The 18,668-nt window shown below is 41.3% G+C and overlaps 1 protein-coding gene across 1 annotated transcript in view; it reads left to right on the top strand.

The window, feature by feature from the left end:
• piwil1 (piwi-like RNA-mediated gene silencing 1) overlaps nt 1-17,762 on the top strand; it is a 61,548-nt gene extending 43,786 nt beyond the window's left edge. Inside the window, exons 13-21 of the mRNA XM_052031900.1 lie at nt 1,426-1,613; nt 2,478-2,550; nt 3,371-3,571; nt 4,773-4,876; nt 5,707-5,777; nt 9,058-9,208; nt 9,286-9,411; nt 9,523-9,670; nt 15,345-17,762. Of these exons, the coding sequence (XP_051887860.1) occupies nt 1,426-1,613; nt 2,478-2,550; nt 3,371-3,571; nt 4,773-4,876; nt 5,707-5,777; nt 9,058-9,208; nt 9,286-9,411; nt 9,523-9,670; nt 15,345-15,461 (1,179 nt within the window). The 3' untranslated portion in view covers nt 15,462-17,762. The remainder of the gene's footprint in view (nt 1-1,425; nt 1,614-2,477; nt 2,551-3,370; nt 3,572-4,772; nt 4,877-5,706; nt 5,778-9,057; nt 9,209-9,285; nt 9,412-9,522; nt 9,671-15,344) is intronic.
• The last annotated feature ends 906 nt before the right edge of the window (nt 17,763-18,668 follow it).

Raw genomic sequence — 18,668 nt, 5'->3', positions numbered from 1 at the left:
CATCCTTCCTATAACAGGGTGACCAAAACTGAACACAATACTTCAAGGATGGCCTCACCAATGTCTTGTACATTTGCAACATAACCTCCCAACTTCTGTATTCAATACCCTGACTGATGACATTGAAACAAGGGCAATGAAATAAGGATAAAAGCCTCTGTTCTATTTGTTTTTTTTGAACTCCTGATGAGGGAATTGGGTTTACACACTTCCAATTAAATCTCACCTCTGTTTAAAACAAAACACTCCCATCCTGTTGTTCGTCAGCTACAGTTTTCCTATTTGGCAACATCTTTAAATCTCCTCCTGACCTATCCTGTGGTGTGATTACTTATGGTCTAAATAGTTCAGTATACTGTGCTAACATAACCTCTGTTCTTGTATACTGTGCCTCTGCTAATAAAGGAATGTTTCTCTGCAGATCCTTTAGATGTCCTGTTACCTTTTTAAGGCTCTTGGGCATAAACTCTAGGATCCCACTATTCCTCCATCCCACTTGTTTTCCCACATTGTTCTGTTAGTTTCAATTCCTCAAATGCATAACCTCTGTTTCAGGTTGTATCTTGTATCAAAATTACCTGAAGACACAAGATACTGCAGATGCTGGAATCCAGAGCAACAAACAATATGCTGGAGGAACTCAGCAGTTTAGGTACTGCTTGACCTGAGTTCCTCCAGAAGATTGTTTGCACCAAATTACTTGAAGCCTTCTGTTTTAGAGATTATCAGATGCAATCAGTTAGAATCATTGAGTAAATTAGAGAGACAAGATTATGTGGCCTTTCTTGAATAAAAATGGTACTTCTGTCTCCCTGCTGATGCTTGGAATTGCTACTGGTTTAAATCTCAGTTCCTTTTTTACTGTAAGCCTTGTTTGCCTACAGTTATATTAGAGTTATGGAAATCTACAGCACAAGGATTTTTAGTCCATGTCTATATTTGCCAGTTTTTTTTACACTATCTCACTTCCCAACTCAAGTCCTCCACCTTTGGTGTACTTGGGAGTTATTTTCCCTTCCCTTCCCCCTTTCCTCCCCAACCCCCTGAAACATTTGTGGGAGGGTGCTTGCTTGAAATAGAGGTTTTTATTCTTAGTTGTTTTTCTGCTTGATAAAGTTGGTGTACTTCCTCTATCAAAACAAGGTTCTTTTCACGCTGAAACTAAACACTGCTAACAGGAAAGAGACATACTTGCATTTATATACACTAGAAACTGAACTAGTTTGATTAACAATGACTATCATTTGCAATCTATAAAGGTGCCCTTTCCACATTCCCTGGCTGCACTTCTTTAATTCTATGCAGATAATTTTTCTAAATGTTATTTGTAGTTTTAAAAAAAAATGTTGGATGTACATTGTGAGAAGTGGCATGGATATTTGTTAAATTGTTCACATCTAATACATCAGTCTTGTTGCATTTCAGTTTGACTATAATCCCCAAGTAGCAGAGTGGTCCAGAGAAACCAGAGGTTCTTGCCTGATCAATCCTATTCCCCTGGAAAATTGGATATTGGTTTTTACCCGAAGAAATGCTGATGTGGCTAGGAGTCTTTTCCAAACTTTGGGGAAAGTAGTGAAGGCAATGGGCATTAGGATGGAGAAGCCATTAATGTAAGTATTCAGTCACACTGCATGTAGGTTCTGCTTTTTTAAAATAATTTAACTTTCCTTAAGTAATGCGCTTAACATATTACAAATACTGCCACCAAACATACTGATGGATTAGGAAGGGAAAAACAATGAGGTAGGCGTGTCTTAGGTAGGCGTGTCTTAGGCATTTGTGCACAAAAACAACGTCATGGGCATCTGTTTCACACTCCTGGTATCATTTTCCCTTGACATGGGTTCCCGGGCCCATTTAGCAATTTCTCAGTTGATGAAATGGTATAGCTCCAGATGCATCCTGCCCTCTACAAATCCAGACTTTGCATGATGGGTGGCAGGTAACACAATTAGGGCAAGGTAGATAATCTAGCTGTCTACCATTGACATTCGATAGGCAGTGCTCTTCCCACCACTTGAAGGCTATACTTGCTGGTTTGAATAGACAAGTTGTCTATTTTGTTTTTGTTGGATGGACAATTTGGGGGGAAAAGGAGTTTTATCTAGGAATAAAAAAAAATGCTTTGGATATATAAAATGAAAGCACAATACTAGAAATACTCATTAGGTCAGGCTGCCTCTGGAGAGAGAAAAACAGCTGATATTTCAAAGCTGACTTTCTGATGAAGGGTCAATGACGTTAACTTGTTTTTTCTCACTCTTCACAGATAGTGACTGCCCTGCTGAGTATTTCTAGCAGTCCCTGTTTTTGGTAATTTTAGGTTCATTTGTCTAACCATTACAGGGGTATGTTTCAGTCTCTGGTAACTGATTTGTGTAGATGGGGCTGAGTATACACCACATTATTAACTTGTCATTGTATTGCCATAATCAGGGTTTTATATAGTTCTAAAATATATGTTTATATTGCAGGATTGAGGTGGAAGATCGCAGTGAGGCATTTTTGAAGGCATTGCAGTCTAACGTTACTCAGGCTACAAAAATTGTAAGAGACCAATGATTTTGGTGCTCAGTTTCAATGAGCTTAAAAGCAGGGCTGGAGATGCAGGCCCCACTAGCACAGGGTTATTGTATGTCCTGAATGACAACTGAGTGCAGTACCCCCACCTGTGCAGAATGAATCATCCTCCATCGGCTGGTTAATCATGCACTCGTTCCAGCCTGCAGTCCATGGAGCATGTCAGTCTGCTAATCTTAGGTGGGCTGCTGAAGCTGGAGGTTGTCTGGTGAGGGGGAGGGAGGCAGTTTGTGGAAGGATGACAGAAATTGGGAGAGTTGGGGGGGTGGGGGGGATGGTGGGTGGGATGTACCTCTTTCCGTGATTGTCAGTGTGCTGGATTATCAGTGTCCATGCCAGTGTGTGTCTGTACCAGAGGCTGATCTCCATTCCTCTTGGATCTCTCTGCCACTGTTCCAAGACTTTGCTCTGTCATTTGGTAGCTGGGTGTGTAATTGCAACCTTGTGTTAAAAGAATTCCCACATAGGTGACTTCCATGCCTGAGCTGGAGTGGAAGCATCATTCTCAGACCTGAGGGCTGCTGAAGAAAACAATGACCTCCAAGGACTGCATTTTCGGTTAACATTTGGGATGCTCTGAGGTCCTGTATAGTGCTACCTAAATCCAAATGTTTTAAGGGAAGATGGTATTATTGATAAGTATTTAATCTAAAATGAAGATTGTAGTGAGAATTTGTATAAAAAAATAAAGTTAATTATTCGGCAAAGCGTGTAAGGGGGAGGGTGGTGTGGTTGCGGGGAGAGTATGAAACTTCATTAAGTTCGAATTAACTCTGTCCCTCAACAGGTGGTTTGTGTCCTTCCATCTAACCGCAAAGACAAATACGATACAATCAAGAAATACTTGTGTGTTGAATGCCCTACTCCAAGTCAGTGTGTTGTTGCTCGCACTTTGAGCAAGCCTCAGGCATTGATGGCTATTGCCACAAAAATTGCTTTACAGATAAATTGTAAAATGGGTGGTGAACTATGGAGTGTTGAGATACCGGTAAGTATTTACACAAGAATGATAACACGTTTTGTGGTGTTGCAAAGTAATATGGTTCATTAAAAGTTGAGTTTTTCAGAAACACCAACCAATATTAAAGTTTTCTGTATGGCAGCGAAGGAGCTGCAGCACAGTTTAAGCCCTCCTGTACTGTGGATTCAAAAACCACAGAACCAGGAAAACAGTGGAAGCATCAATTTATCAGTCTGGAAAGCTTTGCTCTGCAACAGTTATGGAGATGTTTTGGTTCTGTATTGGACTGGCACAAGCGTAAAACACGCTGCAAGAGTGGGAGGAAATTCAAATCCTAATTTAGTAAATTGTGAAATTATTTTCAATAAATGTAATTTGGGACCAGACCAAAAAACCAATACCATGGTGTCTTTAAACAAAGAATTACACTGATTCTCTGAAGTCTATATAGAACCATGTGCATCTGTCTAGTCAAGTCTGCACATGCTTCCTGGTTGACCTCAGTGGCTTCCAGTGTTGTCCACATCTCTGAAGGTAATCCACTTGATTTATCCTTCTAAATAGAAGCTTTTAAACTTGCAGGAAACTGAAAGACTGAATCATTACAGTACTATGCCTCTGATTATCAATTTAACACTAATTTCAATATAAATAAGGGTTTTTACTTTTTGCTGCTTTCAAGCTGGTACGGTTGATTTAAAAGCTTTCTGAATGGGCTCACTATTTGGGAGGTAGTTATCCAAATTACCATTATTTCCCTCCCCCAGTGTTTAGAGAACTTGGAGGTACTTGTGCTAGGAGTGTTGGGGGAAATGATGTCAGTCATCTGCATTTCAGATGCTCAGCATTTTGTAGAATGTGGAACTACAGTAAAACCCCCATCGTGTTAAATTTGATAGGTGTGAGTTGCTCAAAATATACCCATTTTTCAAAAGTTGTGAAATGCTGGATAACCAAGCTTTTACTGCAGTTTTACTACAGTTATTAACATCTGTGCATGTAGGGTTGTCCTTAATGGAGTTCTTGGTCTGATTGCTTAAATTTCCTTTAATTGAAAGGTGATTGTAAAGAAATATTTCTGATTACCATACAGGTTCTAGTTTAAAGATTTGGTTCTGTGATGATTAAATTCACTTTAGAATTTGGGTAGATAATCCAAAATGGGTTATCTGTCTTTTATTGTATCTTAAATCCATGGGTCACTTTTAACATGGTGAATGTTTTACAGCTCAAACAGCTGATGGTGATCGGTATAGACTGTTATCATGATAATACTGCTGGAAGAAAGTCAATTGCAGGATTTGTTGCCAGTCTTAATCAAACAATAACCAGGTAAGCTCCAACTGAACTTATCCTTGGGGAAACTAGGACTAATTGGGTATGTTATTTGCCTAAAACATTCTTTCACCCCAACTGAAGCTTCAGTTGTGCCCCGAGTTGTTAGGTTGAAATCAAATTAAATGTTTACTTTTTCAGAAGTTGTCTGGATCGGTGCCAGCTCTATGGCTGTGAAGAGTGTATATAAGACTTATTCATCTGCAAAACTTTCTGCATGGGATTTAAATTAACAAATGAAGATTACTTTGTGAAAATTTTCTCCACTCCCTTATTTGGCACTTTAGAACAACCCTACACATTTTAAAAACCTCATTCACAGTTCTGATGTAAAGTCTTCAACCTCAGATGTTAATTTTCTCCAGGGATGCTTCCTGACCTGCTAAATGTTTGCAGCACTTTATTTTATTTTGGACTTGTAGTGCATGCAGGTTTTTGATTTTTCAACCCAATGTAATTGTTTAGCTTTAGGTGGGACTGTGGCATCACAACTTTGCTCGGCTCTCTCATCAGAGACTCTTTCCTAGAAATAAAGGATGTGATCAGGATTGTACAGCTGTCTTGACAAATTATGCATATTAAAAATTAAATATAACTATGTAAAATCTTGGGTATTAAGATGGTAGAGGATGTTGAGCAGTGACATGGTGAGTTTATTTGGAGATCCTGATGTCTTTAAGGTACTTAAATACCTATTTTTTGAAATTAGTGTAAAGATGTGGCTCCGTACACAAGTCGTAGGTTTAGTACAAGATCACCAGGGTAAAGGACTATACTACCAACTTTTCAGATTGAAGAATTTCTGATTAACTGAGCTTTGTGACTAGGTGGTTTTCTCGCTGTATCATACAAGATCGCGGACAAGAACTTGTAGATGGATTGAAAGTTTGTTTGCAAGGTAGGGGTGTGTACGTTATTTTATCAACTCTTGACCCAGCTTGTAGATGCACTTAGTGTGTTCATAATCTGAATGAAGACTGTTGGGGTATGTACACTCACCAGATCATCGCATTCCTCAAAGCCAAACTCTGACCTAATCCCACTGTTGCATACAGATATACGGAAGGATAAGCAGAAAAGGAATGAAGTGAGGATTTACCAGATTGATTCCTGACATAATAGGTTTGTACAAGTAAAGATTAAATAGACCAGGCCCGTATTCTCTTGGGTTTTAAAGAATCACAGGACATCTTAAATGTATAACAATTCTTACAGGGGTTGACAGGGTAGACACAGGGCTGATATGTCCCCTTGCTGGCATGTCTAAACCAAGAATCTCAACCTCAAAATAAGGGGTCAACCATTTGGGCCAGATGTGAAAAAATTTGCTTCACCTAGAAGGTTTAGAATTCTCCACTAAAAGGCTATGGAACTGTTACTGAATCAAGATTGACAGATTTTTAGATATTGAGGGACCCAAAGGAGATGAGGTGAGGCGTGGCACTGAAGTAAAAGATCAACCACAATTTTACTGAATGACAGCAGGGGCAAGGGGTAGAATGGGCTGCAGCTATTTGTTCTTGGGGCAAAGTGCTATTTTACACCTTCCAAGGTAATCCTGAGAGAAATGCCATTGATATGATCACAAATTGATTTCATTTGCATTGAGGTCTTGGGTAGACTTAACTAGATCAAAATCACATTTGCCATTCTTCACTCACCTAGGTACGGCTGATGTTGAAGGGGACCTAGGAAGGTTGCAAACTGCTGATAGAATCTTAAAATGGAAGACACCTCATCAAAATAAATGACCAAATTGGAACTTAAAATGAAGCAAATTTTGTTAACCTTGCATCGATAACCAGAAAGTATTTGAACCGATCATTAGGGGCAAAGTTGAAAGACCACCTATAAAGGCAGGAGGGTAAGCAGGGTTGGGTATCTTGGGCTCTGGTGGATAAATCCCCAGGCCCTGATGGAGGCAAGCAAACAGATTGCTGGGGCTCTGACAGATTTTCAAACCTTCTCTGGCCACAGAGATGCGAGATGACTGGAGAATGGCAAATGTGGTACTTCTATTCAAAAAGGGCAGAAACAATAAGCCAGGTAATTACAAGCCAATGAGTCTGATGTCAATCATAGAAGTTATTGATGAAGCTGAGGGACAGAATCAATTTGCACTTAAAAAGATGAGGACTATTTAGATGGTCAACATGGCTTTGTTGGGGGAGATGCTGTCTAACTAATTTGAGTATTAGTATTAGCTCTTTGAAAAACTCTGCACTGCTGAGGGCAGTGTAGTTGATGTGATCTACATAGGCAGAGAAATAGCAAATGGAGTTTAGTCCCTGGCCAAGTGTGAGGTGTTGCACCTTGGGACATCATGTGTAAAGGGACAGTACACAGTTGATGGCAAAACCCTTCATGTTGATGTACAGAGGAATCTTGGGGTCCAAGTCCATAGCTCCTTGAAAGTGGCGGCACAGGTTGATAGGTTTGTAAAGAAGACTAATGCATGCTTGCCTTTATTAGTCAAGGCATTGAGTTCAAGAGTCATGAAGTTATGTTACAGCTTTATAAAACTCTGGTTAGGCTGCATCTGGAGTATTGCATTCAGTTCTGATTGCCCCATTATAGGAAAATTTGGAGGCTTTGGAGAGGGTGCAGAAGAGGTTTACCAGGATGCTGCCTGGATTAGAAGCCATGTGCTATAAAGAGAGGGTGGACAAACTAGGGTGGTTTTTCTCTGGAGCAGCAGAGGCTAAGGGGAGACCTGAGAGAAGTTTATAAAGTTGAGGCATAGATAAGGTAGACAGTTGGTATCTTTTTCCCCAGGGTTGAAATGTCTAATACTAGAAGGTATGCATTTAAGGTGGGGTGGGGGTGGGGGGTAAGTTCAAAGGAAATGTTCAGGGCAATTTTTTTTATTTAAAAAGTTGGTGGTGCCTGGAATGTGCTGCGAAGGGTGGTGATAGAGGTGAAAACGAGGCATTCAAGAGGCTCTTAGGCACACGAATGTACAGGGAATGGAGGGGTATGAACATTGAGTGGACAGAAGGGATTAGTTTAGTTTGGCTTTATTTATTAGTTTAATTGGTTTTGCACATTGTGGCCAAAGGGCCTGTTCCTGTGCTGTACTGTTCTATGTACATAGACTTACGGAAAGCTTTTGACAGGGTCCCGCTTGGAAGACAACCAAAAAATTAGAGCCTATGGGATCCAGGGCAAAGTGGATCAAAATTATCTTAAAGGCAGAGGATTGTGGAGCAATGTTTTATTACAGTTGAAAGCCTGTGGCCAGTGATGCAGGGATTGATGCTGGGATCCTTAATGTTATATACCCCACGCAATTTGGATGTGAATGTAGGAGGTAATTGGTAAGTTTACAGATGACATGAAAATTGGTAGAGTTCATAATAGGAAGGAGGGTTAGGCTACAAGATGCCACTTGGTAAGATGGAAAGACTAAAGGCCAAGACATACACCATGAATTGTAGGTCCCCAGGGAGAATTGAGGAAGAGAGGGATCTTGATGTACAAGTCATAATGATGGCAGCACAGGTAGATAAGGTGGGTTAGGAAGGCATACCAATATTTGCTTTCATTATCCCTGCCATGGAATATGAGCAGGGGTTAGTTTGGTCACATCTGGGGTTTACTGTCCTGTTCTGGTTGCCATGCTATAGGAAGGATGTGATTGCACAGGAAAGGGTGCAGAGGAGATTAACAGGATGTCGCATGGAATGGAATGTTTCAGCTAGGAGGAGAGACTGGTTAGATTGAGTTTGTTTTCCTTGGAGTTGGAGGGAATCTTGATAGAGGTGTATAAAATTGAGGGGTGTGATTGGTAAGGAACTTTATCCCACAGCAGAGATGACTAAGAGGATATAGATTAAGATAAAAGAAGGTTTAGAGGGGACCTGAGGAAGAATGTTTCACCCAGGTGATTGGATCTGGAATGCACTGCCTGAGAGGGTGGTGGAGGCAGAGACTCGACATCTAAGTACCTAGATGAGTATTTGAATTGCCACTGCATTGAAGGCTACAGAGCTAAGTGTTGGCAATTGGGTACTGATATGCTGTCTGACCCCGTAAATCTCAGCATTTGACATTCAGTAAAATGCCATACAAATTTCATCTGGATTCAAATTTGTCAGCTTGAAGAATTAGATTTGTTCCCTTTTAGTAAGTTCAGTAGTATTCCTTAAATGAACTTGTTGGTTTTTTTGATTCTGCAGCTGCTTTAAAGGCATGGCATGCTTGCAATAAATGCCTGCCTGGTCGAATCATTGTGTATCGTGATGGAGTTGGTGATGGGCAGCTCAACACAGTGGTAAATTATGAGGTTCCACAGTTGCTGGATTGTTTGAAATACCTGACTGACTACCAGTAAGTTATGCAAACATTCTCAAACACTTAGAGTTTTTATTGTTTGTTAATATGTCTAGCGTATTTTTCATTTTTAGTCCAAAGTTATCAGTGATTGTTGTGAAGAAGCGTGTCAATGCCAGATTTTTTTCACAAGCTGGTGGAAGATTACAGAACCCACCACCTGGCACTGTCATTGATACAGATGTCACAAGACCAGAATGGTAAAGTATCAGTGATTCATGCAAAATTTTTTGGTGTCTTAAAGGATTTTAGTTGATTAAAATATTGGAAGTAGAAAATCAAACTTTTTTGTTCTTTATTCCTTGAATCAGGTATGACTTCTATATAGTTAGCCAGTCAGTGAAGGTTGGTACTGTCACACCGACACACTATAATGTGGTGTTTGACAACAGTAACCTGAAACCAGATTACATGCAGCGGCTGACCTACAAGTTGTGCCACATGTACTACAATTGGCCGGTGAGTGAAATCTCTGCTACAAATAAAATGATCGGGTTTGAATCAGTGTTTTAAAATAGCCCTTCTTAAAAAGAGTGCCAGCAAATCACTGTACATTTCTTTTAAACTTACAAAACTTAACATTTATAATCTGTTCAAGTATCAGAATCCTAAAATGTTCCCTCCATTTGGATCTTCAATGTAACTTTTCAATTTAATGTCCTGTGATCATCCTGGCCATTCATTTTGACCTCATGCATACTGTCACTGCTCAATATTCAGTGTACATTGGAAGAAGAGCAAGGTTGCTTGAAAGATATAAACTGAAAAGACTGAGATATATCAGTATTTAAAGCAGAAGTTTAGCGTGTAATGATATTAACCTTGTTACAAGGGGTTGGAGTATAAAAGTAGGTCTTGTAAGTGTTCCAACAACTGGTGGTTGGACTGTGCATGGAATACTGTGTACAGTTTTCCCTCTGTTGAGGGGAGATGGATTCATTGGAGTAGAAGGTTAATTTAGATTGATTCCTTGATGAATGAGTTATCCTATGAGGGGCGGTTGGCCTATACTCATTGGATGAGAATGAAAGGTAATCCTGTTGCAACATTTCAAATTGTGTGGGAGCTAGACAAGATGGAAACTGAGGTGGTGGTGGAGAAAACCTAGAACTGGGGGCATAGTTCAGAGCAAGATGTTGGCTGCTTAAATTGGAGATGAGTCAGTTGTACAGAAACAGGCCCTTCAGCCCACCACATCCATGCCAACCTTTGTGTCCATCTGCACCAGTCCCATTTGCCTGGATCAGTTTCCATATCTTAGAACAATACAGCACAATACAGGCCCTTCGGCCCACCATGTTGTGCCGCCCTTCAAACCACTCCTAAGACTATCTAACCCCTTCCTCCCATGTATCCCTCTATCTTAAATTCTTCCATATGCTTATCTAACAATCTCTTGAACTTGACCAACGTATCAGCCTCCACCACCACCCCAGGCAGTGCATTCCATGCACCAACCACACTCTGGGTGGAAAAACCTCCCTCTGTTTCCCTTGAACTCCACCCCCCCCCCCGGCCCCCCCAATTACCTTAAAGCCATGCCCTCTTGTATTGACCATTGGTGCCCTGGAAAAGAGGTGCTGGCTGTCCACTCTATCTATTCCTCTTAATATTTTGTATACCTCTATCATGATATCATGTCTCTCCTCATCCTCCTCCTCTCCAATGAGTAAAGCCCTAGCTCCTTTAGTCTCTCCTCATAATCCATACTCTAATCCAGGCAGCATCCTGGTAAATCTCCTCTGCACCCTTTTCAACGCCTCCACATCCTTCCTATAATGAGGTGACCAGAACTGGACACAGTACTCTAAGTGTGGTCTAACCAGAGTTTTGTAAAGCTGCATCATTACTTCGCGGCTCTTAAACTCGATCCCATGACTTGTGAAAGCTAACATCCCATAAGCTTTCTTAACTACCCTATCCACCTGTGTGGCAACTTTCAGTGATCTGTGGATATAAACCCCCAGATCCCTCTGCTCCTCCACACTGCCCAGAATCCTGCCATTTACCTTGTATTCTGCCTTGGAGTTTGTCCTTCCAAAGTGTACCACCTCACTCTGGATTGAACTCCATCTGCCACTTGTCAGCCCAGCTCTGCATCCTATCAATATCCCTCCGTAAGCTTCGACAGCCCTCCACACTATCCACAACACCACTGATCTTTGTGTCATCCGCAAACTTGCTAACCCACCCTTCCACCCCCTCATCTAAGTCATTAATAAATATCACAAAAAGTAGAAGTCCCAGAACCGATCCTTGTGGGACACCACTAGTCACAGCCTTCCAATCCGAATGCACTCCCTCCACCACAACCCTCTGCTTTCTACAGGCAAGCCAATTCTGAATCCACACGGCCAAGCCTCCCTGGATCCCTTGGCCTCTGACCTTCTGAAGAAGCCTACCATGTGGAACCTTGTGAAACATCTTACTAAAATCCATGTAGGCCACATCCGCTACACTACCCTCATCAATCCTCCTGGTCACCTCAAAGAACCCTATCAAGCTAGTGAGGCAAGATCTTCCCTTCACAAATCCATGCTGGCTGTCCCTAATCAGTCGATGATTCTCTAAATGATCATAGATCCTATCTCTTAGAATCCTTTCTAGCAGCTTACCCACCACAGATGTAAGGCTCACTGGTCTGTAATTCCCTGGACCATCCCTACTACCTTTTTTGAATAAGGGGACAACATTCGCCACCCTCCAATCCTCCGGTACCATCCCTGTGGACAACAAGGACTCAAAGATCCTAGCCAACGGATCAGCAATCTCTTCCCTAGCCTCACGAAGCAGCCTGGGGAATATTCTGTCAGGCCCCGGGGACTTATCTGTCCTAATATTTTCTAACAGCTCAACACATCCTCTCTCTTGATATCTACATACTCTAGAACATTACCAACACTGTCCTCAGCGTCATCAAGACCCCTCTCCTTGGTGAATACTGAAGAGAAGTATTCATTGAGAACCTCACCCACTTCCACAGCTTTCAGGCACAGCTTCCCACCTTTGTCTTTAATCGGACCTACCTTTACTCTAGCCATAGAAACCATAGAAAACCATAGAACAATACAGGCCCTTCTGCCCACCAAGTTGTGCTGACCTTCTAACCACTCCTAAGACTATCTAACCCCTTCTTTCCATATATCCCTGTATCCTAAATTCCTCCATATGCTTATCTAACAATCTCTTGAACTTGCCCAACATATCAGCCTCCACCACCACCCCCGGCAGCACATTCCATGCACCAACCACTCTCTGGGTGGAAAAACCTCCATCTGATGTCTCCTTTGAACTTCCCACCCATTACCTTAAAGCCATGCCCTCTTGTATTGAGCATTGGTGCCCTGGTACATCCTTCTGCTCTTCACATATGAGTAAAAAGCCTTGGGATTCTCCTTAACTCTACTTGCCAAAGCCTTTTCATGTCCCCTTCTCGCTCTCCTCAGCCCTTTCTGAAGTTCCCTCCTTGCTATATATTCCTCACGAGCCCTGTCTGATCCTTGCTGCTTACACCTTATGTATGCTGCCACCGCCTTCCTAACTAGTTGTTCCACCTCTCTTGTCACCCATGGTTCCTTCACCCTGTCATTCCTCCTCTGCCTCACCGGGACAAATTTATCCCAAACATCCTGCAAAAGATCCCTGAACATCGACCACATCTCTATAGTACATTTCCCTTCAAAAATGTCACCCCAATTCACACTCTCAAGTTCTCACCTTATAGCCTCATAATTTGCCTTTCCCCAATTAAATATCTTCCTGTCCTCTTTGCTTTTTATCTTTTTATGCCTTGCCTAGTCTATTCAAGTGACCCTTAAACATAGTGATTGTATCTGATTCCACCACCACCTCTGGCAGTGAGTTCTGGATATCAACCCCAAAGAAGGACAAGTCATTTAAATTCAAGGAAGAGAAGGACAAGTGTTTGGGAGTCTTGGTGTATGCAGAATAGGCATGAAAGTGGAATTAAATCTATAATATGAGTCCTAGAGCACTACAGCACAGAAACAGGCCCTTCTGCCCATCTAGTCCATGCCAACCTGACCTAGTCCCATCACCTGCACCCGGACCACATCCCTCCAAAACCCTTCCATCTATGTACCTATCCAAACTTCTCTTAAATGTTACAATTGAACCCACATCCACCACTTCCGCTGGCAGCTCGTTCCACACTCGCACCACCCTCTGAGTGAAGAAGTTTCCCCTCAGATTCCCCTCAAATATTTCACCTTTCACCCTAAACCTATGTCCTCTAGTTCTAGTCTCACCCAACCTGAGGGGAAAAAGCCTGCATGCATTCACCCTGTCTATACCCCTCATAACTTCGTATATTTCTATAAAATCTCCCCTCATTCTCCTGCGCTCCAGGGAATGAAGTCCTAACCTATTCAACCTTACCCTATAACTCAGGTCCTCAAGTCCCAGCAACATCCTTGTAAATTTTCTCTGCACTCTTTCAAGCTTATTGATATCTTTCCTGTAGGTAGATGACCAGAACTGCACACAATCTAAATTCAGCCTCACCAGCATCTTGTACAACTTCAACATAACATCCCAACCCCTGTACTCATTGCCCTGATTTATGAAGGCCAATGTGCCCAAAGCTCTTTTTACGACCCTTTCTACCTATGACGCCCCTTTCAGGAAATTATGGATCAGTATTCTCAGGTCCCTTTGTTCTACCGCACACCTCAGAGCTCTACCATTCACTGTAAGTCTTACCTTGGTTTGTCCTCCCAAAGTGCAACACCTCACACTTATCTGCATTAAATTCCATCTGCCATTTTTCAGGCCATTTTCCCAGCTGGTCCAGATCACACTGCAAGCTTTGAGAGCCTTCCTCACTGTCCAGTACACCCCCAATCTTGGTGTCATCCACAAATTTGCTGATCCAGTTTACCACATTATCATCTAAATCATTAATATTGATAAACAACCATGAACCGAGCACCGATCCCTGCGGCACACCTCTAGTCACAGGCCTTCAGTCGGAGAGGCAACCATCTACTACCACTCTCTGGCTTCTCCCGCTGAGTTGAATCCAATTGGCTACTTAATCCTGAATGCCAAGCACTTAACCTCCCATGCGGGACTTTGTCAAAGGCCTTGCTAAAGTCCATGTAGACAAAGTCCACCGCCTTTCCTGCATCTACCTTCTTGGTAACCTCCTCGTGTTAACCTAGCCACGTTGACTATCCCTAATCAGGCCCTGTCTATCCAAATACTTGTATATCCTGTCCCTTAGAATACCTTCCAATAATTTACCCATGACTGATGTCAGGCTTCCCAGCCTATAATTTCCTGGTATATTCTCGAACAACAGAACAACATTAGATGTCCTCTAGCACCTCACCTGTGGCTAAGGACATTTTAAATATCTTTGCCAAGGCCCCTGCAATTTCTGCACTAGCCTTCCACAAGGTCTGAGGGAACACCTTGTCAGGCCCTGGGGATTTATCCATCCTAATGCACCTCAAGGTAGCCAGCACCACCTCTTCTGTAATCTGGATATGGTCCATTACCTCGCTGCTCTTTTGCCTCCGTTCTGTAGTCTCTGTGTCTGTCTCCAGAGTAAATACAGATGCAAAAAATTCATTTAAGATCTCCCCCATCTTTTTTTGGCTCCATGCCTGATGACACACTGATCTTCAAGAGGACCATTTTGTCCCTTGCTACCCTTTTGGTCTTAATATATCTACAGAAACCCTTGGGATTCCATTTCACCTTGTCTGCCAGAGCAATGTCATGTCCTCTTTTTGCCCTAGAAATATATCTTAATATTTTTTAAAAAAATGCAAAATTGTGCCAGGAGATATAGTTAGATAAAATGTAAACTGAGCTGTCAAAGTGCAAATAAACATTTAATCTTCGTTTTCTAGCTGTACAGGGTGTGATAAATATAACCAATGTATTTAATAATTTAGTCCAAAAAACCTAAAAACATTTTTTAAACTTGAGCTTCAGATTGGACTAAACACCCCTGGTTGTAGTTGCAGTACAGGAGCCATTTTCTCATTCAAAAAGAACTTAATTTCATCCAGAAAGCTTTTCTAAAAAAAACAACTAGAAAATTGATATTAGAATTCAGTATTTGCAATGCCTAATTCTTGTGACTAAATCTATTGTTTTATAGGGTGTGATCCGTGTGCCAGCCCCCTGCCAGTATGCCCACAAGCTGGCATTCTTAGTGGGACAGAGTATTCATCGAGAACCCAGTTTGGCATTAGCTGACCGACTTTACTACCTCTGAATAGAACAAGTGATTAAGTTTCCTGTCGTGAACTCTGTTAAGGAAAAGAGATTTTTAAAAAATGACAGTTACCAAGAACACAGTTTTCAAGACCAGGGTAATGTTCAGATACTTAGATTTGTATGAGTTTGTTTTCCACCTGTCTGCATATTAATTTATTTGCAACTTTCTGCAACCAGAAGTTCAGTATTTGTGGCAAATGTTCCTTTGCACTTAAGTCTAACCACAAAGTTGGTACTTGCCTCCGTGACTTTGTGTGGCAGCAAAATGTCCCAGCAGAGGGTAGTGGAACCTTTTCTTCACGTACTCGCATCCTTGCAATAATCACTGAGTCAGCAATCCACCATGCTACTTCATTCATGCTGTGGCACCATTTTCCCTTCTATAGGCAGGGCCATGCTACCCTATTACTGTGGCTGAGATTTTTCTTCAGGAGTTAAATGTGGTTTCACCTGATCCATATGATCCTAAGTTGTACTAAGTGCATTTTCCATTCTGCCATTTAGGAACTGATTCCTTGAACAATCTTTGCATTTGCTGATGTTTAGTTCTTTAGTTTTAAAGTGACATCAAATAACACAGCATAGAAATTAACTACAGAGGTGGCACTTTGCTCCACTGTTCAACTGGAACTGTCTACTTGGATCGGTTTTCATTACACATCCAGTACTCTTACACATACACATCCATTCAAGTACTGTTAGTTCCTGCATTCTTTATAATTCCAACCTCTGCTTTTCTGTGATGCAATCATAAAATTTTGAGACATGCCATCATTTGGTACATTGCATTTATACCTGCTTGCACAACTTGTCCACAGTGCTCTGGTTCTGTTCTTAAGTTTGTTGTTTGTTTTTTTTTAAAGCTATTATGACTCCTTACAACACTTTGTTTCTGGGAATTGAATTGGACAAGAAATCAAAATTGTTCTTCTAACTGACCCCACATTCTGATACTGCTCTAGTGAAAGTTCTCAGCAATCAAAATGCATTGTTTGGTGCTTTGAATTCATACACAAGATCCAATTGCCCCTGAATTAAGGCAGCTAAGAGTAGACCACGTTGTGGTCACTACTTGGTTTTGTTAGTGGCATTACTGTTTATAAATGGAGAATCCCACTTATCATATGAAGATTTGTTTAGCCTTGCCTTTTGTTCTACTGTTCTGACTTATTCAGGGTAAACTCCCAATGTCTTTTTTTGTGAATTCCACAGATGCCATTATCTCCCTGATCTCCTGTCCATGAATATTTATGCAACGTGATATAAGAAATAGTTCACAGGGTTTCTGAGTATGTTGTCCTAATCATTTAGATCTTATCTTATCCTCTACTCAGTACACTTGCCTGCTGACCCTGAAATCGTTGGTGACCAAAAATCTGTTGCTTTAACAACCCAATTACTTGCAAAGGTCAATTCCCCTGAGTGAAGTGTCTTGTCTCCATCCTGAGGCTCTCTACCCTAGAGATGCCTCGATTTCCTTATTAAGACTGAAATCGACCTCTATGCATATATTCTGCCAGTCCCTCTGAATCTTGAATGATTTGAGATGGCCTCTCATTCTCCTAAACTCAAGTGCATAAAGGCTGATTTCTATTTTAACTTGCTTCATAGTCACAGGTCAACCCTCTCATTCCAGATATCAATGTGGTGAATCTATAATCTACCACCTTTAAGCCAAGTATAATTTTGGTTTTGTTTGGTTTGGAGGTAACCAATGCATACTGTTCTAAGTGTGGACTATACAATTGCAGCAAGAGTTTTGTATACCCTTTACTCCACCCCCCTGCTGTGAAGGACAAAATCTGAAACAAAAACCATCTGGGGCAGTAGTGTTTCCTTAGGCTTGTGCTGATGAAGCTGAAGGCGACTACGCCCTGTAAATGGCTTGGCTACAGAAGCTAAGTATTGATAGTGTGGTTGTGTTTGGGCACTCTGGTCTGTACAGTACATGACAGTGCTTCTCCAATAATCCAGCTAAGGTTACACACCTGTGCAAGGAACCCTGTCGCTCCGCTCCATAACATGACGTACTGAGTCCCAGTGGAACCCCTCAATCAAAGCCATTGATGTGTTGTTTTGATGGTAGAGATGGGTGTAGATTGTCAGCTTGTGTTGTGTCAACTACTGGAATTAGCTTATTTTACTGTATTAATGTAGCTTGTTCACAAGGTGCTTTATTGGATAAATTACTTCATAAATAGCTTTTCATTTTGAAACATGGTATTTCAACCATTGGATTTTGCTATGTTTTGGTTTACTAACTAATTGCAATCTAATTAAAGTATGATTTTTGCAAATGTTCCTGTTTAAATGTTGGGATCTTGTGAATATTGGGGATACTGAATGCTGCAGCCATGTTGGAGCATTCTGTTGGTTACAGGGAAGAAGCAGTCCTGGGGTTGCTGTAAGTATTTGCATCTAGTTATGATTTTGTTAACATTACGGGGTTCAACATGGGCAGATTGTTAAAAATGAATATTGCACTTTTATTTCTGAGCACAGTAGCAAAATTAACAGCTTCAAATCTTCAAGAGCAGTTATCTGTTTAAGTTCCTTTAGGAAAATAGTTGTGTATTGGCTGAAGTAAGCTGTTGGGGAATGACCAGGTTCTACAGATACCATACAGCTAGTAATCGAGATTCAATAAACTAATTTAACCTTGTGTCACTCGGTGCTTAAAATGGACCCCAGTTTGCTGACGCCCAAATCTCCATCACCTAAATGATTATAGGCATTTATGTGATGGTGTTAACTGCCATGCAGCACTGCTGTTTATTGGGGGTTTGCACACCTGACGATTAACAGCATGATGGAGACACAAGGGACTGCAGATGCTGGAATCTGGAGCAACACACAAAAGTGCTGGAGAAACTCAGTGGGTCAGGCAGCATCTATGGAGGGAAATGGAAAGTTGATGTTTTGGGTCAAAACCCTTCATCTGGACACATGAAGGGTCTCATCAGTCCAGATGCAGGGTCTAGACCCAAAACATCAACTGTCCATTTCCCTTCATAAATGCTGCCTGACCCGCTGAGTTTCTCCAGCACTTTGTTGCAATTAACAATAAGTTTTTTATACATAAAACTGAATTCTGTACCAAATGTAGATTGAATAGTTTTTTAAGGAGTGGATGGAGAGATGTATTAAAGAATCCACTGCTTCCTTTGGTTATGTATGTTTTATTTAACCTGGTAAAATGATGCAC

This window comes from Pristis pectinata, chromosome 17 (assembly GCF_009764475.1).
Source record: "Pristis pectinata isolate sPriPec2 chromosome 17, sPriPec2.1.pri, whole genome shotgun sequence".
In the NCBI taxonomy this organism is placed as follows: Eukaryota; Metazoa; Chordata; class Chondrichthyes; order Rhinopristiformes; family Pristidae; genus Pristis; species Pristis pectinata.
Note: the sequence above shows the minus strand (reverse complement) of the source record. Positions and strands in the feature narration are given on the sequence as shown.